General features: G+C 47.5%; 1 protein-coding gene and 1 long non-coding RNA gene across 3 annotated transcripts in view; one reads left to right on the forward strand and one right to left on the reverse strand.

The window, feature by feature from the left end:
* LOC135368837 (uncharacterized) overlaps nucleotides 1-18,634 on the reverse strand; it is a 45,959-nt gene extending 27,325 nt beyond the window's left edge. For both annotated transcript variants that reach the window (XR_010414879.1, XR_010414878.1), the window contains exons 1-2: nucleotides 18,495-18,634; nucleotides 18,212-18,434 (exon numbers count right to left, since the gene is read on the reverse strand). This is a non-coding gene — a long non-coding RNA (uncharacterized LOC135368837). The remainder of the gene's footprint in view (nucleotides 1-18,211; nucleotides 18,435-18,494) is intronic.
* Nucleotides 1-23,240, forward strand: part of LOC135368831 (tyrosine kinase receptor Cad96Ca-like) — a 45,313-nt gene that overhangs the window by 5,867 nt on the left and 16,206 nt on the right. The window contains exon 2 of the mRNA XM_064602366.1: nucleotides 13,949-14,029. Coding sequence (XP_064458436.1) covers nucleotides 13,949-14,029 — 81 coding nt within the window. The remainder of the gene's footprint in view (nucleotides 1-13,948; nucleotides 14,030-23,240) is intronic.

Below are 23,240 nucleotides of genomic sequence, written 5' to 3' on the forward strand. Positions count from 1 at the left end.
TTCATACGAAGTAACTCTCACCCCTTACCTGTTAAAAAATTACTGCCCTTGCCCTGAAGGAAGGCAGGCAGGATGACTACCTATCTATCAAGTACGACAACTAACTATGGAGGTAGTCCTCTATACACCACCCAAGTCGTATTTTACTCCATTCGTGTTCAAGACCGAAGATGGGCCTGCTTCGCATACTGTGTGTATTGTCATCAAGTAAGAGAACTACCTATGGAGGTAGTCCCCTGTGCTATGACAAGGCGCGGTGCTTCACAATGCGTAGTACTGTCATCAAGCAGTCGTATTGCCAACTGTAGGATGGGACAAGCGAAATCTTGCCCACATCATCACCTATCATCAAGCAGGAGAACTACCCACGGAGGTAGCCCTCTAACAAAAATAAGGACCCCTTCTAGTGCTCGGACTGTGTATATAGGCTTACAACGTCCATAGCCACCAGACAGCGCCCTCCACGTCCATAATGCGACGCGCAATATTGCTGGTGTGGCACTTCTTCTAGGGTTTGTAAACAACAGCTATGTCTAGCACAGTTTGGATCCTTTATCGCGGCGCGGAAACGTTGTTGTTGTTGTTGTTCACCACCACCACCAACTGTTGTTGTTGTTGGTGGTGGTGCTGCCGAAAAATCCCGCCGTTGTAGGCCTCACAGAGGAAGTGTGGTAGTTAACTGAAGCTTCATGTGTGATCATATAGGTGGTCACGTAGCACAGTTGGTACAGCGCTCGCTTGGCATGCGTGAGGTACGGGGATCGATACCCCTGAGCTTCATATGTATACGCACGAGCTCCAGTAGACTAGTGGCTACGATCGTGGCATTCCGCGCGGGGACTGGGAGGTGACCCGCTGCTTTCAAATCCGAGCGGCGGCTGTGGTGTGTGGGTGTTTTCCCTGGATTTTCCTCGGACGCTTCAAGGCAAATGTCGGTACAGTTCCCTTTGAAGTCGGCCCTGGACGCACGATTCCCCTGCGACAGTCGTGACGCCGTGAGTGTGGCCGACTATACGGCAGGCAGTTCCATTGTCACCACCACCTTCACAGTTTTAGTGTAATTCCATGTAGCGTAAATCTGTAAGCTTACAACCGTCCAGGAATAACGTTACAATCAAGAAGAATAGCTTAGTCCTTACGAAAGCAGAAGCCTTTTGCGTGGAGCTAAGCGGAGAAGCTCACCAGGGTGCTCTGCTCTTATAAAGGCTCGCATATTCTTATGCTTGTAGAGTTCCCCATGACCCTTGGTTTCACGAAGTTGCAGTTATAAATCAAATGACCAGCGCGAACTGAGCGAACTAAAGCGACAGACGAGACAACTGTTTCATAAGTCCATGAACGATCCACAAGTTTAAGCTGCTTACGACCTTCAGAAGAGCTCGCGCCATTAATAGTTCGACGGTTAATTACCATTTCCACGAAGCGCGTTCCCCCGCGGGATATTACCTGTAGGAAAGTGGTACGCATATTCTATTCCAACGTGTCATTTTCATTATCTGCGCTAGCACACCAAAGGCATACGAAATGACACTGCAGACAGCAGACATAAAGTGTTCCAGGTACAGAAAGAAATACGGCGCCAAGTAAATGATGAGAGGGACCTGAAAAAGTAACACCAGGTGCATGTGGGCTGGGGAGTGACCTGAAGCAATCGGGATGCCGGTAGCAGGTTAGCCCTGTTCAAACGATGGGAAAAAAGTTTCACTGCTCGCCAGGTGGCGGTCGCAAGTTAATTGGAAGCTGGAGCCATCACTGAACCCTCTTTCGCACGTCTTTGGTTTGGTTTCTTTTTGTTCGCGTATATAATGTTTCTTAAGTTAGGCCCCTCTTGTGCAGTACACCTGCACTGTCAATCTGGCGAATACACAGACACGACACTACGTCGAAAATGCGAAAAATAAAGGTTAAACAAAACGTCAAGGAGCGCTTCATCGTTTAGAAGATGCGGAACGCCACAAGGGTCGGTCGTACGCGTGGGTTCAGCAGAGGCAGTTTGTGTGCACAAAGCAATTCTACCTCGCATAATTTAAGCTTTCATCGTGTATACCATTTGGGTATTCGATCGGAAAGGTACGGATACGCGGAGTTGGAAGCCCAAAGTCGAAAGCGTGCACCTTCCTGGAGATGCCACGTCCTCGATTCGCGCAAGAAATAGTGACGGATCACAGACGTCAAAAGAAATGCAACCAGGTAAACAGCCCACTCTCCATGAAAGAAAAGATCTATAGTCGTGTTCAACTTAAGAAGGAAAAGAAATCTAGTCCGTCAACTACATATGCCGTTGGTGATAAAGGGACGCAATAACGCCCCAAGAGAAATACTGCAGCGCCACCACGCGGCGTAGTGCGTCATAGTCTTTAGCAGCCAATACGGAAGCGGAGTGAGTACGATGGATTACATTATCTCGCGGAGGAGCGAGCGTGACCTCTCTGTGTCAAGTCATCCTATCTGCTGCGAAGTGATATTTTGAAAGATGACGGACTACATTTGTTTTCCTTCTTCAGATGAACACGACTATAGAAGGCTCGTGCAGCGGGCTATTCTAAATATAGATCACTCTTCTCGTTTTAATGGAAGTTACATGCGGATTTCTTGTAAACGATGTAGTACAGTGAACCCTCGTTATTATGACCATGTTCGTTCCCGAAAATTTTGGTCATAATGCAGAATTGTCATATTAACGGGGGGATTTGCAGAGTTTTCACTGCATTGTTCCCCGGGGAGTACGGTCGTAAAGCGCGTATGTCAGATTATCGGGGGTCGTATTAACCAGGGTTCACTGTATTGCATTCGTTGACGTTACCATATTCTTGATGCGACCTATATGAGCTAAGTGGCGAGACGTCGCGATTTATGTGGGACGGATTCCACTTTATAGGTCGCCGCGTCCTGCTGTCCTACCGGCAAACCTGTGGGACGACGTCTTGTCCCGCTTCGGCTGCAAGTCTGCAACGAATCCCGAATTGGAAAAAAAAGGTGCGGCTGAATAACGGAAGCTCTTTCAACTTCCACGTTGTTCAGTTGTCCATTAAATGCCTAACAGCCAGTTCCCACAGTCAAAACCTTGTCGAAAGCAAAACTCGCTTTGCCCATCAAGCTGCCTCGGCTGGTCTTGCTTCTATCATCGCTGCGCTGACGATAATAGAGTTTTAGCAGACCGTTGATAACGTGGCGCGCGTCGAACCGTATCAACCGGAACCAATCGGTGGATAAGATACTGAGTCACGCACCACTGCGATTGGTTCCGATAGGCACGATAACTGTATCAACGGTATACTAAAACTCACTAATGAGTAATAACGGAACGGAAGTGCAATTTACCTCAGCTCAACGAAGGGTTTGAGGCGAGGTCTTCCCTTCGTATCTGGAACTATGAAAACACCCTAAAGACATTCTAATAAAAGTAATTGATGCACACGCTAATGAGTATAGGCACGAAAAGAGAGAGAGATCTTGATTTATTGATTGACAGCCTTCTCATGAACGTGGATGTCAGTCGACGAGATACGCGAGGACGAACGTCTGCGACATTCGTTGCAGCTATTAGGGTGACAGGTGCACGTTAGTTATAAATTTACGCTCACAGGTTCAACGGCGCTGTTCACTGTGTTCAGTCACATGACTAATGGCTGGTGCAAGGCTTTACGAGGATTTGTCCAGTATTTCGGTCTATGTAGCTTTCCTGAACTGATTCAGGCGCTTATATCCACTACTATCTACTACCGGGAGCGTGCAGAGAACGAAGAACGTCCATCAGATTGGCATCTTCGTCCACTTCCCAGGTTTGAATCCGGTCATCGACCCAACACAGAGTACTGGCTGTCGACACTAATATGAAAAGGGAGCTGTACGACTGTGCTGTCAAGTGTTTCCGTTAAGCTCTTCCAGACAAGTCTTTCGAAACCTCTATGAATTCGGCCCAGGACAAAAGAATCCCCTGAGCATGCAGCATGCCACCATGTTGGTGGACCAGCTGCTCGGTAATGCATTGTGACCACCACCGTCACCACCGCCGGCATGCCACAAAGCAAAATTGTTAAGTTGTTTATGATACTGCGAAAGCGAAACCAAAGTTTCCTGGAAAACTCCCGTGTTCTATAGGCGAAACCTTTCCTAAAACCATGGTATCCGCCATCTTGCCCTTTTCTAGCGCCATCTATCGATCGCTGATGAGCTTTGAACGCGTACTACACTCCGCACTCCACGTAGTCGAAGACTGCAAAGTCAAACACGGCAGCAACCGCGGTTCGTAGCAGCCCAGAACAAAACAAAACCCACCTGTTGCCGAGGGTACGGAAACACGGTTCGAGGATAGGCTAGGAATGTCTTCGGAAGTTAGGTGGTAGCCCATCTAGTAAGTCCGGGGTAGGTCTAGTATAGTACGGGACACTTCTACCGACGAGTCACTTCGCCTGAGCGTCATACAATATGGACCCGGAAAAATCCTTGCAGTTATCAAGCTTGGGGCTCTAATATTTTCCGAATACAATTTTTTTTAAAGAAAATAGACACACTCAGGTCGCCAACAATCTTTTTGAGCGAATGGTTGTCTTCTAAATTGTGGCTTTCTTTTGCTAAGCGAAGTGCTTTTCAGCCTTCTGGTATAATCTTGTAGCGACCCATAGCGATGCAAGGCTATGTCTTGAAGACACTTACCACTATTTAGCACATAACCTAACAAGAAAAAAAGAGAAAAAAACGCAAAGATAAACAATGTATATGCAAACAAGGTACTTGGTTGGTACCTATCCTTCCAGAATGGGACCAACCAAAGGACAATGACCAGACACGCCGATGTATTGTCCTTGGAGAACACAGTCTGAGCTGTGCAGCAAATAAACAAGGACGACACAGACGACAGCTCAAACCAGCAAAAATGCTGGCCAGTCTCAGGCTGTGGTTTCCATAGATCTCGTGCACCAACTGGCTTGCGTTTATGTCATCCTCTTACTTAATCCTCGCCTTTTGACGGTACCAAGTACAGTTTGTAGTGCATTACTTTGCATCCGCATTCTTCTGAACACTTTTTGCTTCACTTTTGAGCACAACTTTAACACAATATGAGCACGTCACCGAATACAAATAGCGCGTAACCCGAGGCTTTCTTCCGTTTCACCGGCGTAAGAGCGCACTACCGCTCGCCGTCCGGAACCATTGTCGGAGATGTGGCTTATCCCATGAACCGTACATATCTGCTTCAGCGGTCAGGGCGACCTGTTCACGTTCTCTAAATAGCCGACGCATTGCAAGAGCCGATGAGGCAACAAACGAGACAATGGGCGACACAGTTCGTGTTACGAACTGTACGAGACACCGTTTGTACTTTCTTTTGTTTGCGCTGTTACGTGCTACAATATATCACTGCATGACTATCTGTCGATGTCGACGTACTTCCGTAGTTGATTCTGCGCTATAAATGAACCGTTAGCGCTACGTGACGAATTATGAGAGGAAATTGCAATCTTCCCGGGAGGAACACCAGTATACTGAAATTACACGAAATGAGCTTTCAGTGCGATTCTTTAAAAACTGTGACAATTGGAAGACGTGCATGGAAAAAAAGTAGGGTATGCTCATTTGTTCAATATCTTTTTACTTTTTTTTTTCTCATATGTGTGGAAGTTTTGTGTGGTTTTGCTTTCCTGCCCCTTCTGCGGGTCCCATGCGACCTGCGCACGTACTTGAACGTTCAGCCCATTGTGTTCATCGAATTTCATATAACTGCTATTTATTAACTTATTGACTGCATGCTAAATGTCGAAAGTCGGATCGTTTAAAGAAAGCACTGTACTACTGGTGCAGTGGAAGAGGTTCTTCTGACAGGAGTCCACTCCTCAGCATGAACCGTGAGTGCCCACAGCTCAACTGCAGTTGTCTCAATTGTGGTTGAGAGCACTGGTGACATAAGAAAGAAGAGAAGGGGGGTTCGCGAACAATTGTTATAGCTTAGTGGAGTGTAAATAAATGATCTGCTCTACAATCTCCGTGCATCGAAAATACCGGAGTTGACACACAATGAAACCTGAACAAGCACACGATGCATAAATACTCTGTCATTCGACCGAATGCGACAGGCACGAACGTTTCCTTTCTTCGAACCTCTCGACCTCGATTGTCCCTTACTTTCATTGTCTCTTATTCGCCCTTTACACAAGGAAGAAAGCATTCCGGAAGAAATTACCGGTGAAGACCATTCTCTACTTACGGCACTTCGCCTCCTTTTCCTCTTAAACACCAATCTACCCCGCTTACGGGACTTCACCGTTTAGTATTCAAGCAGTGTGAACATGCACTTTCTTGCACGCCATCTGTCGTTGTTCAGCTTCTTCCTACGAAACACCGTCCCCGCAACATACAAATACGAAAGCACCGACGAAGCCACGGTCGTGTTCGTTATCTCCTCGCGACGTTCACCGCGCGTAGCCCTGTTGGCCCCGTATTTAGCCGTTCCGGTCCTTGCATTCTCCTTTTGTTATGCTCACATGCCCATTACAGCAGACAAGGTTGCCGCTATGGAAAGACTCATACCCCTTTCTTCCTTGGTTCATTTACTTTTCCTGTTTCTTCTTTGACTGCGTCCGCAAGAGCATGGAATCTCGCCTGTGTGTTGCCGCTACCTTTCTGGTAGACGGTGTCCTTCAGGCTGATCACTTGTCTTCTCACGTCATAATTATATGCACGTGTACGGAACTGGTTATCTGTTTCTGCTTTCATTTGGGTAATGGCGGAACGCTGGTTCGAGGTGTGTGCCTCATATATGTCTGCTTCTAAAGTGGAACTTCGCCAAAGTTTCACTTTAGGTATGCTTCAGATACGTCGAACATTGGAACAGGAAACATGCGAGCTAGTGTAGATTCGAAGCATTTCCTTAAGGCTGCGGCATGAGTCAGTAGACGGAAGTTGTCTTGTCTTGGCTTGACCATCTCGCTTTCCGTCTTCTGTCTCACCTCTCAATCGCAAGGTACTGCTACCGACCTCAGGTGTGTCACAACGAAGAAGCCTAGCGCGGCATTACCTTCCGCCGAGTTGCCTTTTAGTCATAGTCTTCAACATGGACGCTAATATAAAACCTGGAATTCATCGCGCTATGCGAGTATGTCAGCCGTTTGCGCACCTACCCAGTTTCCCTCTGTCCTCTATTGCCCGGCGAGCGATATCATTGTTCCCTCTTCCAAACAAGGGGGGAACATTTCAAACTTAAGCCGTGCGTGCGTGGTCTCTCCTGTTGGCCCATGCCGGTTTGCGAATACCCCTTTATTGCTGCCTTTTATGAGTGGGCAAGTACATCGCCACGTCATCTCAGCACGGATGATGGTATTCCACGCCGAGATTGGGAAGTGACCAGGGTTCAAATCCGGGCGCCGGCCGTACTGTCTGTGTGTTCTCCCAGGGGTTTCCTCAAATCCGATGCCTACTGGTACATGTTAAAAGGTTAAAACCAGAGGATAAAAGCAGGCAAGAGAGCGAAGGGGAACAAACGACACTGTTGTGGTTTTCACGGCAACAGCGCAGACACAGACAGAATGTCGATCAGCTGAAGAACACACACGAAGAAAGTCGTCTCGAATGTCGGCACAGTTCCCTGTGAAGTCGACCCAGGACGCACGGTTCCCCATGCGATAATAGTGACGCTGCCCCCATAAGCGTGGCCGGCTAGAGCAAGCACTTCCATCACCAACACCACCACCAACACCACCAAACTTTATCCTCTCCTCTGCCCAGAGGCCCACTGTCGCAGCGCACAGCAACTCTGAACAGTTCAGCTGCAGAAACACTTTTTTGCCCTTCACTGTGTAAAAGGGTGTTTTTGTAACTGCCTTCGTTCATTCCATAGACTCAACTGAACAACAACAACGTTATTTTAGTGATGACTAATTGGGAGTTCCATCACAGAGGACCCTACCCCAGTGTTGTTGGATATCTGCAAGGTTGGTAGTGTGGGCAATGGAGAGGAACGTGCTCTTGTCTTGTTGTGACCCCGGTGAGTGTTAGACGAGAAAATCCGTTTCAAACAGTGTTATAAACAGAACGTACACACATGAAGTGGCGTTTCGTAGAGAATGTGCCATTTTGAAATGGTGCTTTATGTAGAGTACGCCATCTAGAAGCGCGGTCCAGAAACCCCATTCTGTACGATGTGAATCTTGTACCAAAAAGGCGTGTGCCACAGTACATGCGATCTAGATTTACACTCGAAAAGTGTAAGAAAATTTGCACCGTCATATACTGTGGTCCTTCTGTGTTCGACGCCTGTTTCGAAAGGTACAGTCAAACTCCTTTATAGCGAACACCTTTTTAACGAAAATACCACTACAGCAAATTTTTTCGCGGTCCCGCTGGAGCCCTATAGGTCCAATAATAGACATCCTTTTTAACGAAAATACCTTTACTGCATTTTTTTTTTTTTTTTTTGCTGTCCCCTGAGTTTCGTTGTAAAGGAGTTTGACTGTACTAGCCTACGGAAGAATGAGAAAGCGGACCACACTAACCCGCTTAAGCCTGAAGGTCTCGTCCACAGGGAAACCCGGTCCCAGAGATATGACAATTCCTATTACCTAATGCGCCTGTGCGTCGATGCGTGACCACGATGACCGTCTAAGTGGGAGCTTTTCCGCGTTTATATTTGGCACGCATTTTGCCTAATGCATAAGGCATTCCCCGTGTGGTGGGAAATCCCGACGGGCGGCGGCAGCCTGCTGCCGGGGTCACAAGGTCGAGGTGGACTCGGCGAGCAATGCAGCTGCCCGCGCACGCTAGGATAATGTTGCCTACAGGTAGTGTACTGGCGACAACTTTGGATCCGTGCCATATGACTTGGCAGCATAGCCTTATCGGGTGAGAACCCGGCCATAGATATGGTTGCTGGACGGGTGCATCAACTGTTACGTACAGGCGCTGTTAGCACTTATCATGCGTGGCCGCACACAGTCTTGAGAAGGATAGCTACGGAATATTGATAGACTGAGGTACGAGGGGAAAATCAGCCTCGCGTGATTTTCTTTTCTAAAATTCCACGACGGAGCTGCTCTAACCATTCCACTGGTCTTTCCACAGGATGCATTTATGAACAAGAAAAAATTGGCCTGAAAATGTCTCGAATGAAGGACACGACCATGCAAATATTGGCCTCAGTGCAACGTGAATATTTGTTTGCAGACATGCAGCTGGAATCTTGTGTCTTGTCCCCTAGCTATGGGGTAACGTTCCACTCCTAGAGTGGAAAATCTCCCTGCTTCATCATCAGAATATATCTTGTTGTTTGTGTCTTGTGCTGTTGAAGCATTGAAGCACGCGCTTCGAGGACGAAATCGACCTTCGAGCTTATGACGTCCGTCTTCTATGCCTTCCATTCCTTGTACAGCCATAGGGGTGCCCGGTGGAACGACTTGCCTTCTTTAGCGGCGCCGTCACTGAATCCTACAATGTAGATGTCGTGTACAACAAATAACAGTGTTGCCTAGTTGGCACCTAAGTAAATAACGTAGTAGCACCCTGCTCTACACAGGCGTCAGAACAACAATGCAATGAATGTACCCTAGGGACTCCTTTTCGGTAAAATTTTGCCATTCTATGGCGCATGCATCCTACTCTTCGACCGCAACCGGTCCTGGCACAGACAGGTCTTCACCCGCCTAAATAATCTGTTCTATTTTTACGCACCTGCAACGGTAGCTCGCCGCTTGCCCCCTCATAAACGGGAATATGCAGCTGTCTTCGGAAATGGGTATTTGATAGTCTCAGTGGGAGGGACCTCTCCTTCAACCCACTTGGCCAACTACATACCCCTCAAAGCGAGCTCTTCCAAGAAGAAGGCATCCGACATGGATGCCAATATATGGGCCTGTTGGTAGCAATTCAAGCTTGAAGCTCTGCTCCATGTTTCAAGCATCAAGACATCCGAGTTTGGAAAGACCCCTTATTTGATTGTCAACGTCGCCGCTTACTTGGCTGCTTACCCCCTTATATGTTTTAATAAAACCCAAACATATCCCTACCAATATCTCCAACATTGCTTATACTCCACGGCAATGGAAAAGTATATCCCTACGACAGTAAGAGCACGCCTCTTCAGTGAGGACTGCAGACTCCGCCATGACAGGAGGTAACGCAAGGAAATCCTGTCAGGGTATTTTTCTTGTTTTACTTCAGGAACATGGCAAAGACAGCATGAGGTATCAATACGGAAGAACCAAGCAAACAGTGCGCCATGAATTTCCTTGGTAGTCGTATGTACAAGGGCCACTCCCGATACATTTATGTGCTCCAAACGGTAAAACCCCGAGATATTTATGTAAAGCAGCCATACTGACAGGGAGAGCCAAGCGGAGGAACTTCGAACTTGCACTATAAGTGTTCATTTATCTCTCTCTCTCTCTCTCGCTTAATTTTGCGCGAACTTCGTTACTGAACACGAGTCTGCAGCCACGAAACACGACGTTTCCTCACTATTGCATAGCATGACCACGGCAGACTACACGAGTGCGGAGGACATTCACTGACGTCATGGAGTTCATGTCACGGAGTTCATTCACACGTGTTGGTCCGACAAAGTTTAGTTTCGGCGTTCGTTCGATGATCAGTATCCACGCAGCACAGAGACCACCAAACGAACGGTGAACACGAAGATCGTGAAGGCCTGAACCGTCAACGCCTCAGGACCCACATCGTCGCAGCGAATACACCAGCGAATGTAGCCCCGCCTTGCGGAGACTCTGAACGCGGACTGCCCAGGAAGTAACATAATCTCCATGTGCAGTGCAAGCATCCATCTCGGTAAATAGAAACGCTCACTCCTAGCAGAGCGCGTTCATGGCATAAGGATGAACCGGCAGTGCCTGCTAGAGAGTTCTTGTAGGTGCTTTTGTTTTCATCCCGGATACAAAAGGGCGAGTGCAACGAAAACAGGCTGTGAGTCAGAATAAACTGGGGCGAGGCCGAGTGCCCGATCGCTGACCCCCTGTTGAGATGCGCGCCAAAACTCGTTCTTTACGCGTCCGCTCTGCAACTTCTTTTCTTCGGAGCGCCCTCTACCTGCTACAATCGGAGAACTCAAGGGAATATACTGTTAGTAATCGCTCTGCTTGCACTTCAATGGGAGGACGGCGGACTCGAATGGTGGAGTGGGCACAAATTTACTCCCGAAAAGGTTATGGGGGGTCTTCGTGTCGGGGATCTTGAAGGAGTGAGGCATAGGTCGGCACGTTTCCGGAAATGTATTCAACATAGCATCATGGTGGGTCTTAGTGACAGCCCATAACGTCATATCATTATCATGATCCATCATTCGACATCAACATCACAACCACTTGACCTCAAAATCCATCCCTGGAATTAAAACCTATAATTGAACATGAGCTTCAAAACCGACTGCCTCGACTTCAACTTTATCATCACGTCACATCGTAGGCCATCGTTCAACATCAATCTCAACATCACACCATTCTTCGTGATGTGATGGTAAGTGAGAACCGTGAAGGACATCATGAGTGAATTTGCCTATTTATGATCAGGGAGGCTCCTTGTGTCTGGGCCGCATTTCGTCGAGATTACCCACCCCGCGCGTCGTGGAACGTGAATGACAGAAAACGAGAGATGCACCACCTCCGTTAACTGGGTCGCTACTGGAAACATCACGTTGGAGAAATCTATTGAAGAGCAAAACGAGGTCGACAGTACAATAAAGTCTGGCAACGGTCATTGCTCTGGTAGCACTACTTTACGATTCATATTTGATTCGAAGAAGTCGTGCCTGGTTCAAGATTTCCTCGCATCTTTGAAAGTGCTTTCGGCATCTCAGCATCCAAGTACGGCGTCCCAGATCCACTTCAATAAAGTGCATCATTTCATAGGAAAACAGCAGAATACTTTGTGTAGATTGGGATTTATTCGAAACAATTACAGAATACTGAAATATGCTACTTTGTGGAACTGAGAGCCTTTCCGAGAAATCGGTTATTTTGTCACATGGTACCGAGCCCAAGACGTGAACTCTGCGCGAGATCAGAGCTCTTCGCTGAGTTCGCGCAAGCAAGTTGCATTTATCAAACTACACAAAATATTAATCGCCAGCGCATCTTATATCTGCTGAAGCTTCGAAAATGAATCTTTATTTTTGCTCTCTACACAACTTACATATATAGCTAACTGCGAATATTAGCGCATGCATTCTGCAAAGATCCACAGATGCAGATTGTAGCGTGTAACGAATGACACCACCATTCCAGAAAGCGGAAGCAATTTTCTAAATTTAACAGATGCAACACTATAGTTAATTTGAACTGATTACTCGCGTCCTCCACGGTGCAACAATGTTTCATGAAAACACATTTTTGAAGAAGACTTCTTGTACGCATCCGACAAACTTGGTATGCGGCGATTCAAATGTTTCCTCCCCGTTTTTTCTTTGTAGTTTTCTTGTGTGCTATGACGTATAACTGCTTAGGTGTAAGCACATATACGGCCTCTTATAATTAAACGATAAAAGGTAACAGTTAAGACAAGCCGAATATTTGCACGGATACCAATAGACCTCTTCCCGAGAAACGTCATCATGACGTTGGTAGACAGACTGAAACCAAAACAAATAGGAAGGGGAAGGCTGGGTTCCACGAATGGACACGTGTTCGCGTCCCTTTCAGAGACCATCGTAACCCCCTCAAGACCGTGGCTTTCCGGCGCGACCTTGTTCGCCCTAGTTTCGAGCGTAGTTCAACTCTACCAAATTGGTGGCGCTGTCGAACACTATGACGTCATTTGTTTACAAACAGGGAGAGGTCTATTAGCGAACAGAAACCGAAACCAAATTATACGCCACACTTCATTCCCCATCTCCTAGTTTAGATTTCGTCAGTTTCCCTTTCCTTCGTGACCCTCACTCCTGCACCTCAACCCGTTACCTTAAAGGGGCACAAAGTGCAAAATTTTCTCCCTGAATGAAAGATGTCGTTACATTGACATCAACATAAAAGGAACGGAATTCACTCATTGCATCGTACGTGAGTCAAAGAAATCGCAAGTTTCGCTTTCCTTCTTCTCCTTTGTATGTAGTTGGCTGCGAATTTAATTGAAATATGTGAAAGCACAAATTACCTTTAGCTGTGTAACACTAGCTGTGTAGACAAGTAATTACGGACCGATATGCAAGCAGTATATTTTAAGTTGTCCCTTACATCATTGCTTAGATATAAGCGGTTATTTTTGCACGATTTTTGCAACAATTTCAATCTGCGTTTTATTCAAACAATTCTGTGGGTGTTTCTGATAGCCCAGTTCATCATTAGTCTATACATGGTCCTGGTGGTACGCTTTGAATACGGTGCTATACATAGTCTGTATTAAAAATCGCTCGTATTTAGGGTGTGCAGATGCTCTGATACGATTAAGATTCCATATAAATTTGAACGGATACGTTTTAGCTATACATATTACATGAACTGTAAACCACCAGTTGGCCCCGCGTTCGAAGCTCCTGTTTTGAAAAAAGACTGATACTCAAAAAGCGACCCTCTGCTGTCGAAACGCCATTGGGACGCGTGTCCTTCTCTTGAAAGCAGCATAGAAAGCCCAAGTGCCATGGATGCATTACGTAGCTTTGAATGATCACTTCCGTATGACATTTGCTAAACGCGACCCACGGATATGCAGCTTGGGTTTCCGAAGACTTTCTAGACGAATGTCGGCACAGTTCCCCCTGAAGTCGGCCCAGGACGCATACTAACCTCCGCTGACCCCAACTCCTTCCTGCTGTCCTCTCTTCACCTGTCCACATCTGTACGCCGCTCATAGCCACAGTTGCGTCGCGGCGCTAACACGTAATGAAAAAAAAATAAGAAGAAGCTACCTCACAATAATTTTCACGCTATTTTTTGCAGCATATGCTCTCCCTCTCGAGAGAAATGATTCGGTGTTTACACGCAGCACCTGACAACAACCTCTTTCATTTTTGCAGGTTCCACTTTCCCAGGACAGAACACGCCGCCGGTCTTCGATTTCAAGCGGGAATGGATTATAGACGAAGACGAGAAAGTCGGTAAGAGCATGCGCATATTTTTCTCTTGGAGTTTGAGTTTGATTATAGAAAAAAGCAAAAAATAAAAAACACGGAAGATATTGAATTCGTCGACCTGACATGCACTATACATGCGCTGTCTTCTGACGAAAGCACTACCGATTATGAGTCGTGATACCGAAAAAAAAAAAAAAACACGGACATACTAAGGCCCGATTTCACTAACGCGAGTTAGCACATAAACTGAGATCAGACTTCCCTAAACTTGCTTCTAAACGTCAACCCCATGGGTGCACGGGGGGGGGGGGAGGGGGCAAGGGGGGCCATTGCTCCCCACCTGGCTTCCAGGAACGCGGGTTTCCTGAGCCAAGACAATGTAGTTGCGGACGCAAAAATGCTGCCAGAATGCCAAATATTCTGCCCTGCCTCCCCATCCCCCCCGGAAAAAAATCCTGGTGGCGCCCATGGTCAACTCTGTCTCTTTAACGCTGGATAGTGGGTTTTCCCGTTAAACAGGGTCACATAGAGTCGTTGGCAACAGGCTTGATGATTAACACACAGTTTAAGACAGCCTAATCTCGGTTTCAGTGTCAACTGGCATTGATGAAACCGGGCCTAAGTACCACACGTATCAACTAGCAAAGGTAACAGAAAATGCACAGCGTTGGACAGTTAGGGGTATAGCAAAGATGAAAACATCTATTCCACGGAGAACTCTTCTTCCTCTGTATATGTGGTAAGAGGGGCCAGTCGTAGAAGAAAAAAACTTACTACTCTTCAGACTCCTTATTACAAAGCGACCTGATTGTCACTGCTCGCCTTCGCGTGGTCGTAGTATTCATAACCACTATACCCAACGGCTCCAGGTACGTTTCCCCGTCCGCAAGTTCCGGTTCCGAAAGGCGAACCATCGCTCTCGCGCAACGAAAGGCTATGCCGTCGTGGCCCAGAATCACGTACCGGTCCAAGTCACTGGTCACGATACAGTCTGACGTCATGTCGTGCAGCGTCCCCCATTGGTCATCCTCCTCAAGGGCAATCGATCTCATGTCCCCCCACTTCCCGCTGCCGGCATCACGCGGCAGCGTGACTAGCGAAAATAAGGCGCACTAATAAAACGCTGCTACCCGTATTGATAGCCACCGTAGAGCAGGAGGTAGGCTGCTAATGGCCGTACTGTTGAAACGTGCGCGCGGAGCTTCACGGCCCCGTCACGAAGGGGGTTCCGGGAGCGTGTTGGGGCCACGACGCCCGCAGTGGATGCATGCAACGCATCTACACGTCTTCTCCGCGCACGGGGATCCGGCACGCGCGTCAACTCCGGTGCTTCTCCGTCGAGCATATGCTGCAAATGTACCGCCGCCTTAGAAAGGCGATTCTGCGTGCATTGAAATAGGGCTCCTGGCATGCTGCTTCTAGAAGGACTTAGCGCGCAATGGGCACTGCAATGAAGACGGTGAAGCAGTGCACAAGACAGGCATACGTGCTAAATTTTCTTCAAGAAGAGCATGTCCTTTCTATTTATACTTCTGTATGCCATCCGATGTTCCCTGCGCTGAGTCCCTCCAGAAAGTGTTTACCTAACCCCCTGCATGACGCTGGGACGAGAGACATTTGCTAGGATAGAATGAGTCGTATTCTGCAGCAATTCATTTATAAATAGCTCTTGAATGTGCTCGTAACGTTGAAGGTAAGGTGACCCGTCGTGACAGAGGTCACCAGTGGACTGTAATACTTGCAACCATGCGGTTGCATTACTGTGCCAAACCATTTGCCGGTGTCGTGTTAGCAATTCGTCTTTCACACGTTCGTTCACTATGCAGCGCGTCCATTAAAGCGTACGATTTTGAGATTCAGTCCTGCAGTGCCGATTTGGTTTGAGTGTACGTTTTCTTAAGTCAAGTGGGACAAACGGATGGAAAACTATACTTCCGGTTCGGTTAACTAGCATCGGCAGGAAGCCATTCACCCTGATTGCAATTCTAGGTCGCTGCCATTGCCTCGTGCGGCACCGTCACAGTTATCCCATTATTTATTTATTTATTTGATCGATTAATTAATTGATCGCGAACAATCCATGATATCCTAGTTACGATACCATGTTATCCTAGTGCAAGTAGACCTTGTATTGCCAACTGTAGGATGGGACAAGCATATAAGCTTACCCTCACGTTTCAAAAATAAAGCGCCACCAGCGGCAAAGCAAGCGCCGTCTGTGGTGACCTTGTATTGTCAACTGTAGGATGGGACAAGCGCTAGCTTGCCCACATATAGCGCCTTACTGCATTACCAGACGGTCAGAGGCGGATGTAGAAGAGGCGAGTAGGGCAACTGCGTGACGATAAACACCGAAAGACGTTACGACGTACAGTTTTCGCATATACATACAGCTCTCAGGCACCTTGTGAATTATGCTACGATTGCATGGTTTCATAGCAGTTCCAATTATCGAAGGACGTATTTCAGTCCTGTTCCTATATAGTGAACTCAAATATAAGATTTATTACATTGGCCCCCAGAGATATAGTCAGCAACGCCCAGAGTCTTCGATATTAGCCGCGTTTACACGAACCCAACAAAAGCGGGTCGAGTTGGTTTATCGCAGCAAATCCTCTCCCATCAGGCCGTGTCAACCAATCTTCTAAGGATTGATGTGAGGAGGTGCGATACCTCAACTCGACCTACACCATCTAGATACAGAAAGCCTGCTTACTCGTCGACGTGACGTAACAGCTAAGAGTCAGCCAATCGGGATCGTGTTTTCAACGGCCGTAGCCAATCACGAACGTGCTTTCAGCGGTCGTAGCCATGGAAACGGACCACCGTCGTCTGCGAGTAGTGATTGCACCTCCCTGCGTACTAAATGAGAAAAATTTTAAATACTGCGCGAAACGGTCCCATATCTTGCTCAAGACTGATTTCCTGGAAAGCGTGTTGAACTTTTGTCTACAGATTCAGGTCTACAGGTTTCGAAGTTAGGTGCAATCATTTGCGTGTTCTTGAATTTGCAGAACGGCGAATCGCAGTAGTAGTAGTAATTTTGACTTTATATGTCCACGTAGCGGAGGAGGGAGAGGAGACAATAAGCAGGCCTTGTGTATCTAGGTGGCGTTGACTCGACCCGTTTCTGACGGGTTCATATGTAACCGCGACTATTGACTCTCTAAATTTATCCGTCTTGCTTTTGCTTATGTCGCGGCCTTGTTTGAGACGTCATGACCCCGGAAGGATTCGTGTCATTGCACGACACAAAAAGCGTCAGCATCACGAAATTTGTTAGCGCGTAAGAAGTATATCTTCCTTGTAACGGCGTCGTTATCCTAGTGCAAATAGACCTCGTATTGCTAACTGTAGGATGGGACAAGGGTAAGCGTGCCCACACCACGCTTCAAAAATAAAGCGCCACAAGCAAGCAAGCGTGACCTGTGGCACGCAAGAGCTTATGGGACAAAAGCAAGCGCCACCTGTGTATTGTCATCAAGCAGGAGAGCTACCACCAAGCCCCCAAACGCCACCTGTGGCACACAGGGGCTCATGAGAACTTATAGCGCCTTAGTGCATTACGAGACGGTAACGTCAGAGGTGGAGGTAGAAGAAGAACAACAACATTCGCGGTGTGTGCAGGCAGCGTCAGCCGGGCTAAACCATAACCGAAGCAGACGACGGAACAGTGTCCATCAAAGTTCCCCATGGTGCTTTGCGCCGCGCGCTTTGTGGCGCGCGCACTGAACCTTTGCATGTCCTCGCACGCGGTTTCTTGCTGACGCCACGCATGCGAACAGATTCCCGCTTCTTTGACGCGCACGTGATAAAAGCATGCGAAGCTAGCAGCTATGTACGAACGTCAACCATTCGATGCTACAGAGATCCGCAATGGATCGTGAAGGTACCTCCGTCTGCACCCTGCACTACATCCATGTGTTGTGAGGAAGCAGCCAGAATGGCTCACACTCTCGCGTTTCTCTTTTTCCTTTCCCTCTTTTTTCCCCTCCACTATATAGATCTGAAGTAGCCTGTCCTGCGGTGTGCGGGCTCACATCCCCATATTTTTCTTTCGTTCTTTCATCATCATCATCGTCGGCGGCGGCAAGCAGATCGTTTCAAGTACCTGCTTTGTCTAGGAAAATTCAAGCATGGCGATCGATGCGAATTTGTCACCACATTTGCGACGTATCAATACATGCAAGATACCTTATACCTCACCTTCGCTTCTCAAAACCACGAAGAGTCCCACGGACGTTGACTGACCGCTCTGAAGTTGTTTGGGCCGGCAGAACGTCCGAAGGATGTTCTGAGACGGCAGGGCGACGTTGTAACAACCAAGAGAATCAAGCCGCGAATCTGCTCCGTATTGTAGCCTGGGGCAGGTCCGCTATACGGCATCGGGAGAGCGTCCGCGTCCGATCAATGTTCTTTCACGTCCTTCCTTTTAAAAATACGTGGGCCTTGTTAGTGATAATTATTCGTAACTAAAAGCCGTCCAAACCTCAGTGCAGTCCTTTAAAACCCGGATCTTCGACGCACAAATGACGAGACACCCTGCAGAAGACAGGTTCCGGAGCACGACACGCTTGGCTTGACCGGCGCGCTAAATGACATCGTTCTTCACCCGCGTTGCAGAATGTGCGGGACGCACCCTTGTCTACGGTGTGCACCGTCATAGACGCCTCGCCCTTTCCGCTGATTAGAAAAGACACCGCATATCTTATCAGCCGTGCGTCGTCTGGGCTCGGATGACGTTTCAACCATTCAAGCCCATCAGAAAAAGGAAAAGAAAATAGTGTGGGCGAACAACACGACTTGAATGGCCCAAGAGCCTTCCACGTTGATGCTCTCTTCCTCAGAGTACAATATATTGAAAGTTCAAGTATACGTATGGGGTTGGCTGGCAGATCTTATCGGTGCAATGCGTCATTTCGCCCAGCTGCCCACAAAGAAAACGTTGTCGATGTACCCGTCCAACCCTGTACACTCGCAATTTCAGCACCTTGTGCTTGGGTTCTGTGGACCGCTGTTGTATGATAGAAAGGTGGCGCTCCTTCTGTAGTGATACTGGCAAGTCACAAACGTACACCAGGGCCATACATTTAGTCATTATTTAAGGTACTAATTGACAGCACGTGCTCGCGTTTCTTTCTTTGTAAACTGTGTATTGCTAGCCATATCTAACTTAGCAGGTGCTTGAAATTATGCGCATTCCTATGCCCAGTGGCACGCGCGTCCAGCATGTAGCCACACAAGTGTGGGCGAATTCACCTTACGCGTAACTATACTCCCAATCACGGTAGCGGAATGGGGACTAGCTCCCATTCCGTTCAAATTCCATTCCGAGGAATGGAGATTTGCGATAATTCTATTCCTTTCAATTCCTCGGAATGAAAAGGTATGGTCAGTTCCCACTCCTGGAATGGCTTGGCAATCCAATTCCATTCCGTTAATTCCCTCAATAAAAGAAAAGGACCGGTAACCATTCTGGTAAGTCCAGCAGTGCTAGAGGAGATTGACATTACCAAGCACGGAAAAAGCACAAAGACAAGCTTACTTCACTGTTGACCGTGCGCAGGTGCGGGGCAAAGGGTGTGAGGGCAGACACCCAGCACGTTGAAACCAAAACTGCCACCGGGGCAGCAGACCATTCCATTCCCATTCCTAGGACAGTTTTCCGCCATTCCAATTCCATTCCGCGCTCTGCTAAATCTGGAATGATTCCGGAATCATTCCAATTCCGCAGTGGCAACTCCGCAACCCTGCTTCCAATCATTATTTTAACTTAGGTTGGAACGTGTGAACAGAATGTCCGACAACATCGTGACACGCGTTGCGTTCGCCTCCAGCAAAAAAAAAAAAAAAAGTCACTCTGCTCATTATCAAAGGAGCCTTTGCAGATCGAGGACCACAGCGAACTGTTCTGCCATTGTCACGGATTAACAGCAGCTTACCCATGCTGTTACGAGCTTTGTAGATGAATGTGAGCAGTCATCATCAAACGGAGAATCTCGGAGAACCGACTTTCCACCCCACACAGCGTCGTCTCATCAAAATGAATTTAATAGTCTTTAGTTAATCTACACATGGCCATTCCGCACTCACGTAGCACGTTTGTCCTCAGAAAGATGATCCGACTTAAAAACGTCATAAACCACGGCACTAAATGAGACCAGCTGTTACTTATACATCCGGGATACACCCCAGGGCCATGAAGTCAACTGTGCGTCGTATAGGGCTTGATGTCCACATAGCGGAAATATAGGGACACTTACACAACATTTCAGATATAGCAAGTATGTACATCCAAATTCGTACGCCTTTCGACGCATTGGAGGACACGCAGCACCTTATTGGATCTGTGGACCTTAGAATTCCAGTTTGCTGGCTTGGGAGACGGATATCGATATTATCGACAACAGGGTGGACCAATCTCGCATGTTAATAAATAAATAAACTCCCCATTGTTATATTACATCACCGACAGTTCTCACTTTATACCCTCACGCGCTTTCGCTGAAGGACGTCGGGTGCCGCAGCCACCTTGAAAGACGTACCAACTAACAAAGCAGTGGTCAGCATTTAGGTTCAGCTTCAATATTGCTTCGACATCCGGTTGCGCCATCGCGGACGCCCAGTTCCTCTTTCCTTTCGTATATTCTGAAAACTTATAGAACAGAAGAACCACGAAGAAGCGAGTTTTTACGTACATGTAGTGGTTTTTCCCGAGACGCTCGAGGCTTGCTAAGCTGGATCGCGCCTGCTCATTTTTTTATTTATTTTTTAAACCGTCGCGTCGTATCACACGTTTCCATCTCGACGTTCCCTGTCGCTCAGGCATCCGCATTCCCCCATCTCTTCCGTAAGGCGCATACATACCTAAAAACGAGAAACCGTAAAGTAGCAGCCAGGCCACTCTCTGGCACGCTGCCACGAGAAATCAAAGCAAGCTGCGCCCCGATCAGGTATTCAGGTAAAATATATTGCGCGGCGCTCGAGGCTTCGATGGCGGCGAATCCGGTTGGATTTACGGAGAAGTTGGGTCACTAAAAAGGACGCCGGTAAGAAGAAGAAGGTCGTCATCCATTACGGGTGTTTCGGGTAATTACAGCTGCGAAACTTCATGTGAGGGATCCATCGTGTCGCGTCCTCTGCCTTAATTACGTTCAGAGCATCAACCACGATCCATCTCGCACATTTGGGCGATGTGAATGGCCCCACCGTCATCTTGCAATAAATTTCGGAGGAGAGGCCAGGATGTTTATAATGGTCCACTCACAGTTTTTGTGTTCCGCCTTTCCTCTTCTGCGGGCACCCTGAAGAGGCCGTACCATTCGGTGACCTGCCAGATATGTCATATACGTTTATTATGTTCGGTTATAATTCATTCTACCGGGGTTCAGAGGTCACAGTGGTTTTAAGCGATATAGTTTCATACCATAGGGCCACAGTGCAAGTTGGTCCGTGACTTTATATGGCCACGTGACCTTGTCACGTGCCACCACCACGTGATTACCAGACCGTTTGCAGCATATGCTGAGAATGGTGTAACCATCACTACAGTAACACTGCAAGAAATTGAACAGTTTCACAAAACATCAAAAGACATACAATAAAAATTTCGTGGCATTCCAACAAGAGCTTAGTAAAAAACTTACCGCAGCGATGGCCCAACGAAGCTAGATATACCGCATTTAAACGTGTTCACTACACTGGACAAAGATACAGCCTTTTTTTAAATATATATATATATATATATATATATATATATATATATATATATATCCTCACATGTTTTCCGCACTGCGATGCATTGTCATAACAGGCAAGGACGTTCAAATTCTGAGTTCCCTGCTCTGTGACGACAGTGTTTATACTGTTGCACGTCACTGACAGCTTGTCATTCGCGTTACACCTCGCCGTCAAATTGCCTTTCCGATATAATATGGTGCAATAACTGGAATTAATGTTCCAACATCTGTGGCCCCATGTCCGCTGTACTATAGGTCATGCTTCCTTCTTTCTATGCGAAGAAAGTCACCAGTTGTTAGTATAGCGCTATGTCCTGTCTGGTTCCTCGGCCTCTCTTCTTGTTTCGTTTGCACCTCACCATTAAGAATGAACCAGTACCAACTAACCCAGTTCCTTGTTGTGATGCATCACGAAAAGTGTCTCCTAGTACGAAATTTCGTCTTCAAAATAAAGACCCACAAATGTAACGACCCTGAATGTACTGCTGGATGCGAGGACGGAGGGGTTCCTGGACCATCGTCTCTAGAATCTTGGGACAAGTCTATTGAAGTCTAATGGGCTCATTGCTGAACCATTTGCTGCTGAACACTCGCTGGACTATTTGCATTTTGTAGCGACAGAAGCATAAATCTGTCGCTCTGTCGAATGACTGCTGCAAAAGTTGCAATGTCTACGCATGATGCCACGCTGATACACCAAGATCCTTCTATATTGTGAAGAGGAGTCCTTCTAGACATTCTGCGTTGTTGTTGCGTGTTCGTTCTCTTTTTTTCCGTTCCGCAAACTATCACGTTCCCCCTCTATCAATGCCCGTCTTTTCAATGGACGCGCTTCGCTGGAACAGACGCGCTGGAATGGAACGAACGCTTCTTTGGTGCGAGTCTGCACCGGCTAATGTTCTTTCCCACATTTGCGTGCCTCATAGCGAAAGTCTGCATCTACGGTATCGACCAGTGCTCCATAGCTTGCTCGAACGGCTTGCCTGCAGCTTAAAAATGACGATGGTGACATGGAGGAGTTTACGCGTATATGGTTAGTCAGCCTAAACATGAGATTATGCATTATCGGGAATGACAAACGTCGCAGCTGATCTCCACTAGCTTCGGCAATGGGGACCTGCCATTCCTGTAGGAACATGCTAGCAGAGTGTTGAGTTCTTTTTTTTTTTTCTTGCATGTTAGCGCCGCGAAGCAACTGGTGGCTATGAGCGGCGTACAGATGTGGACAGACGGAGACAGGACAACAGGAAGGAGTGGGGGACAGGGGGATTAGTATATTAGTCCTGGGCCGACTTCAGGGGGAATTGTGCCGACATTCGTCTGGAAAGTCTTCGGAAAACCCAGGGAAAACCTCAGACAGCACAGCCGGTGGTAGGATTCGAACCCACCACCTCGCAGTGTTCAGCACGACCTCGGTTACCAGCAACGAGCGGGACGCCTTAGCCCACCCGGCCATGCCGGTGGTGATGTGGCGTTCAGTCAACTAGTGTATACGT

Source organism: Ornithodoros turicata, chromosome 9 (assembly GCF_037126465.1).
Source record: "Ornithodoros turicata isolate Travis chromosome 9, ASM3712646v1, whole genome shotgun sequence".
Lineage (NCBI taxonomy): Eukaryota > Metazoa > Arthropoda > Arachnida > Ixodida > Argasidae > Ornithodoros > Ornithodoros turicata.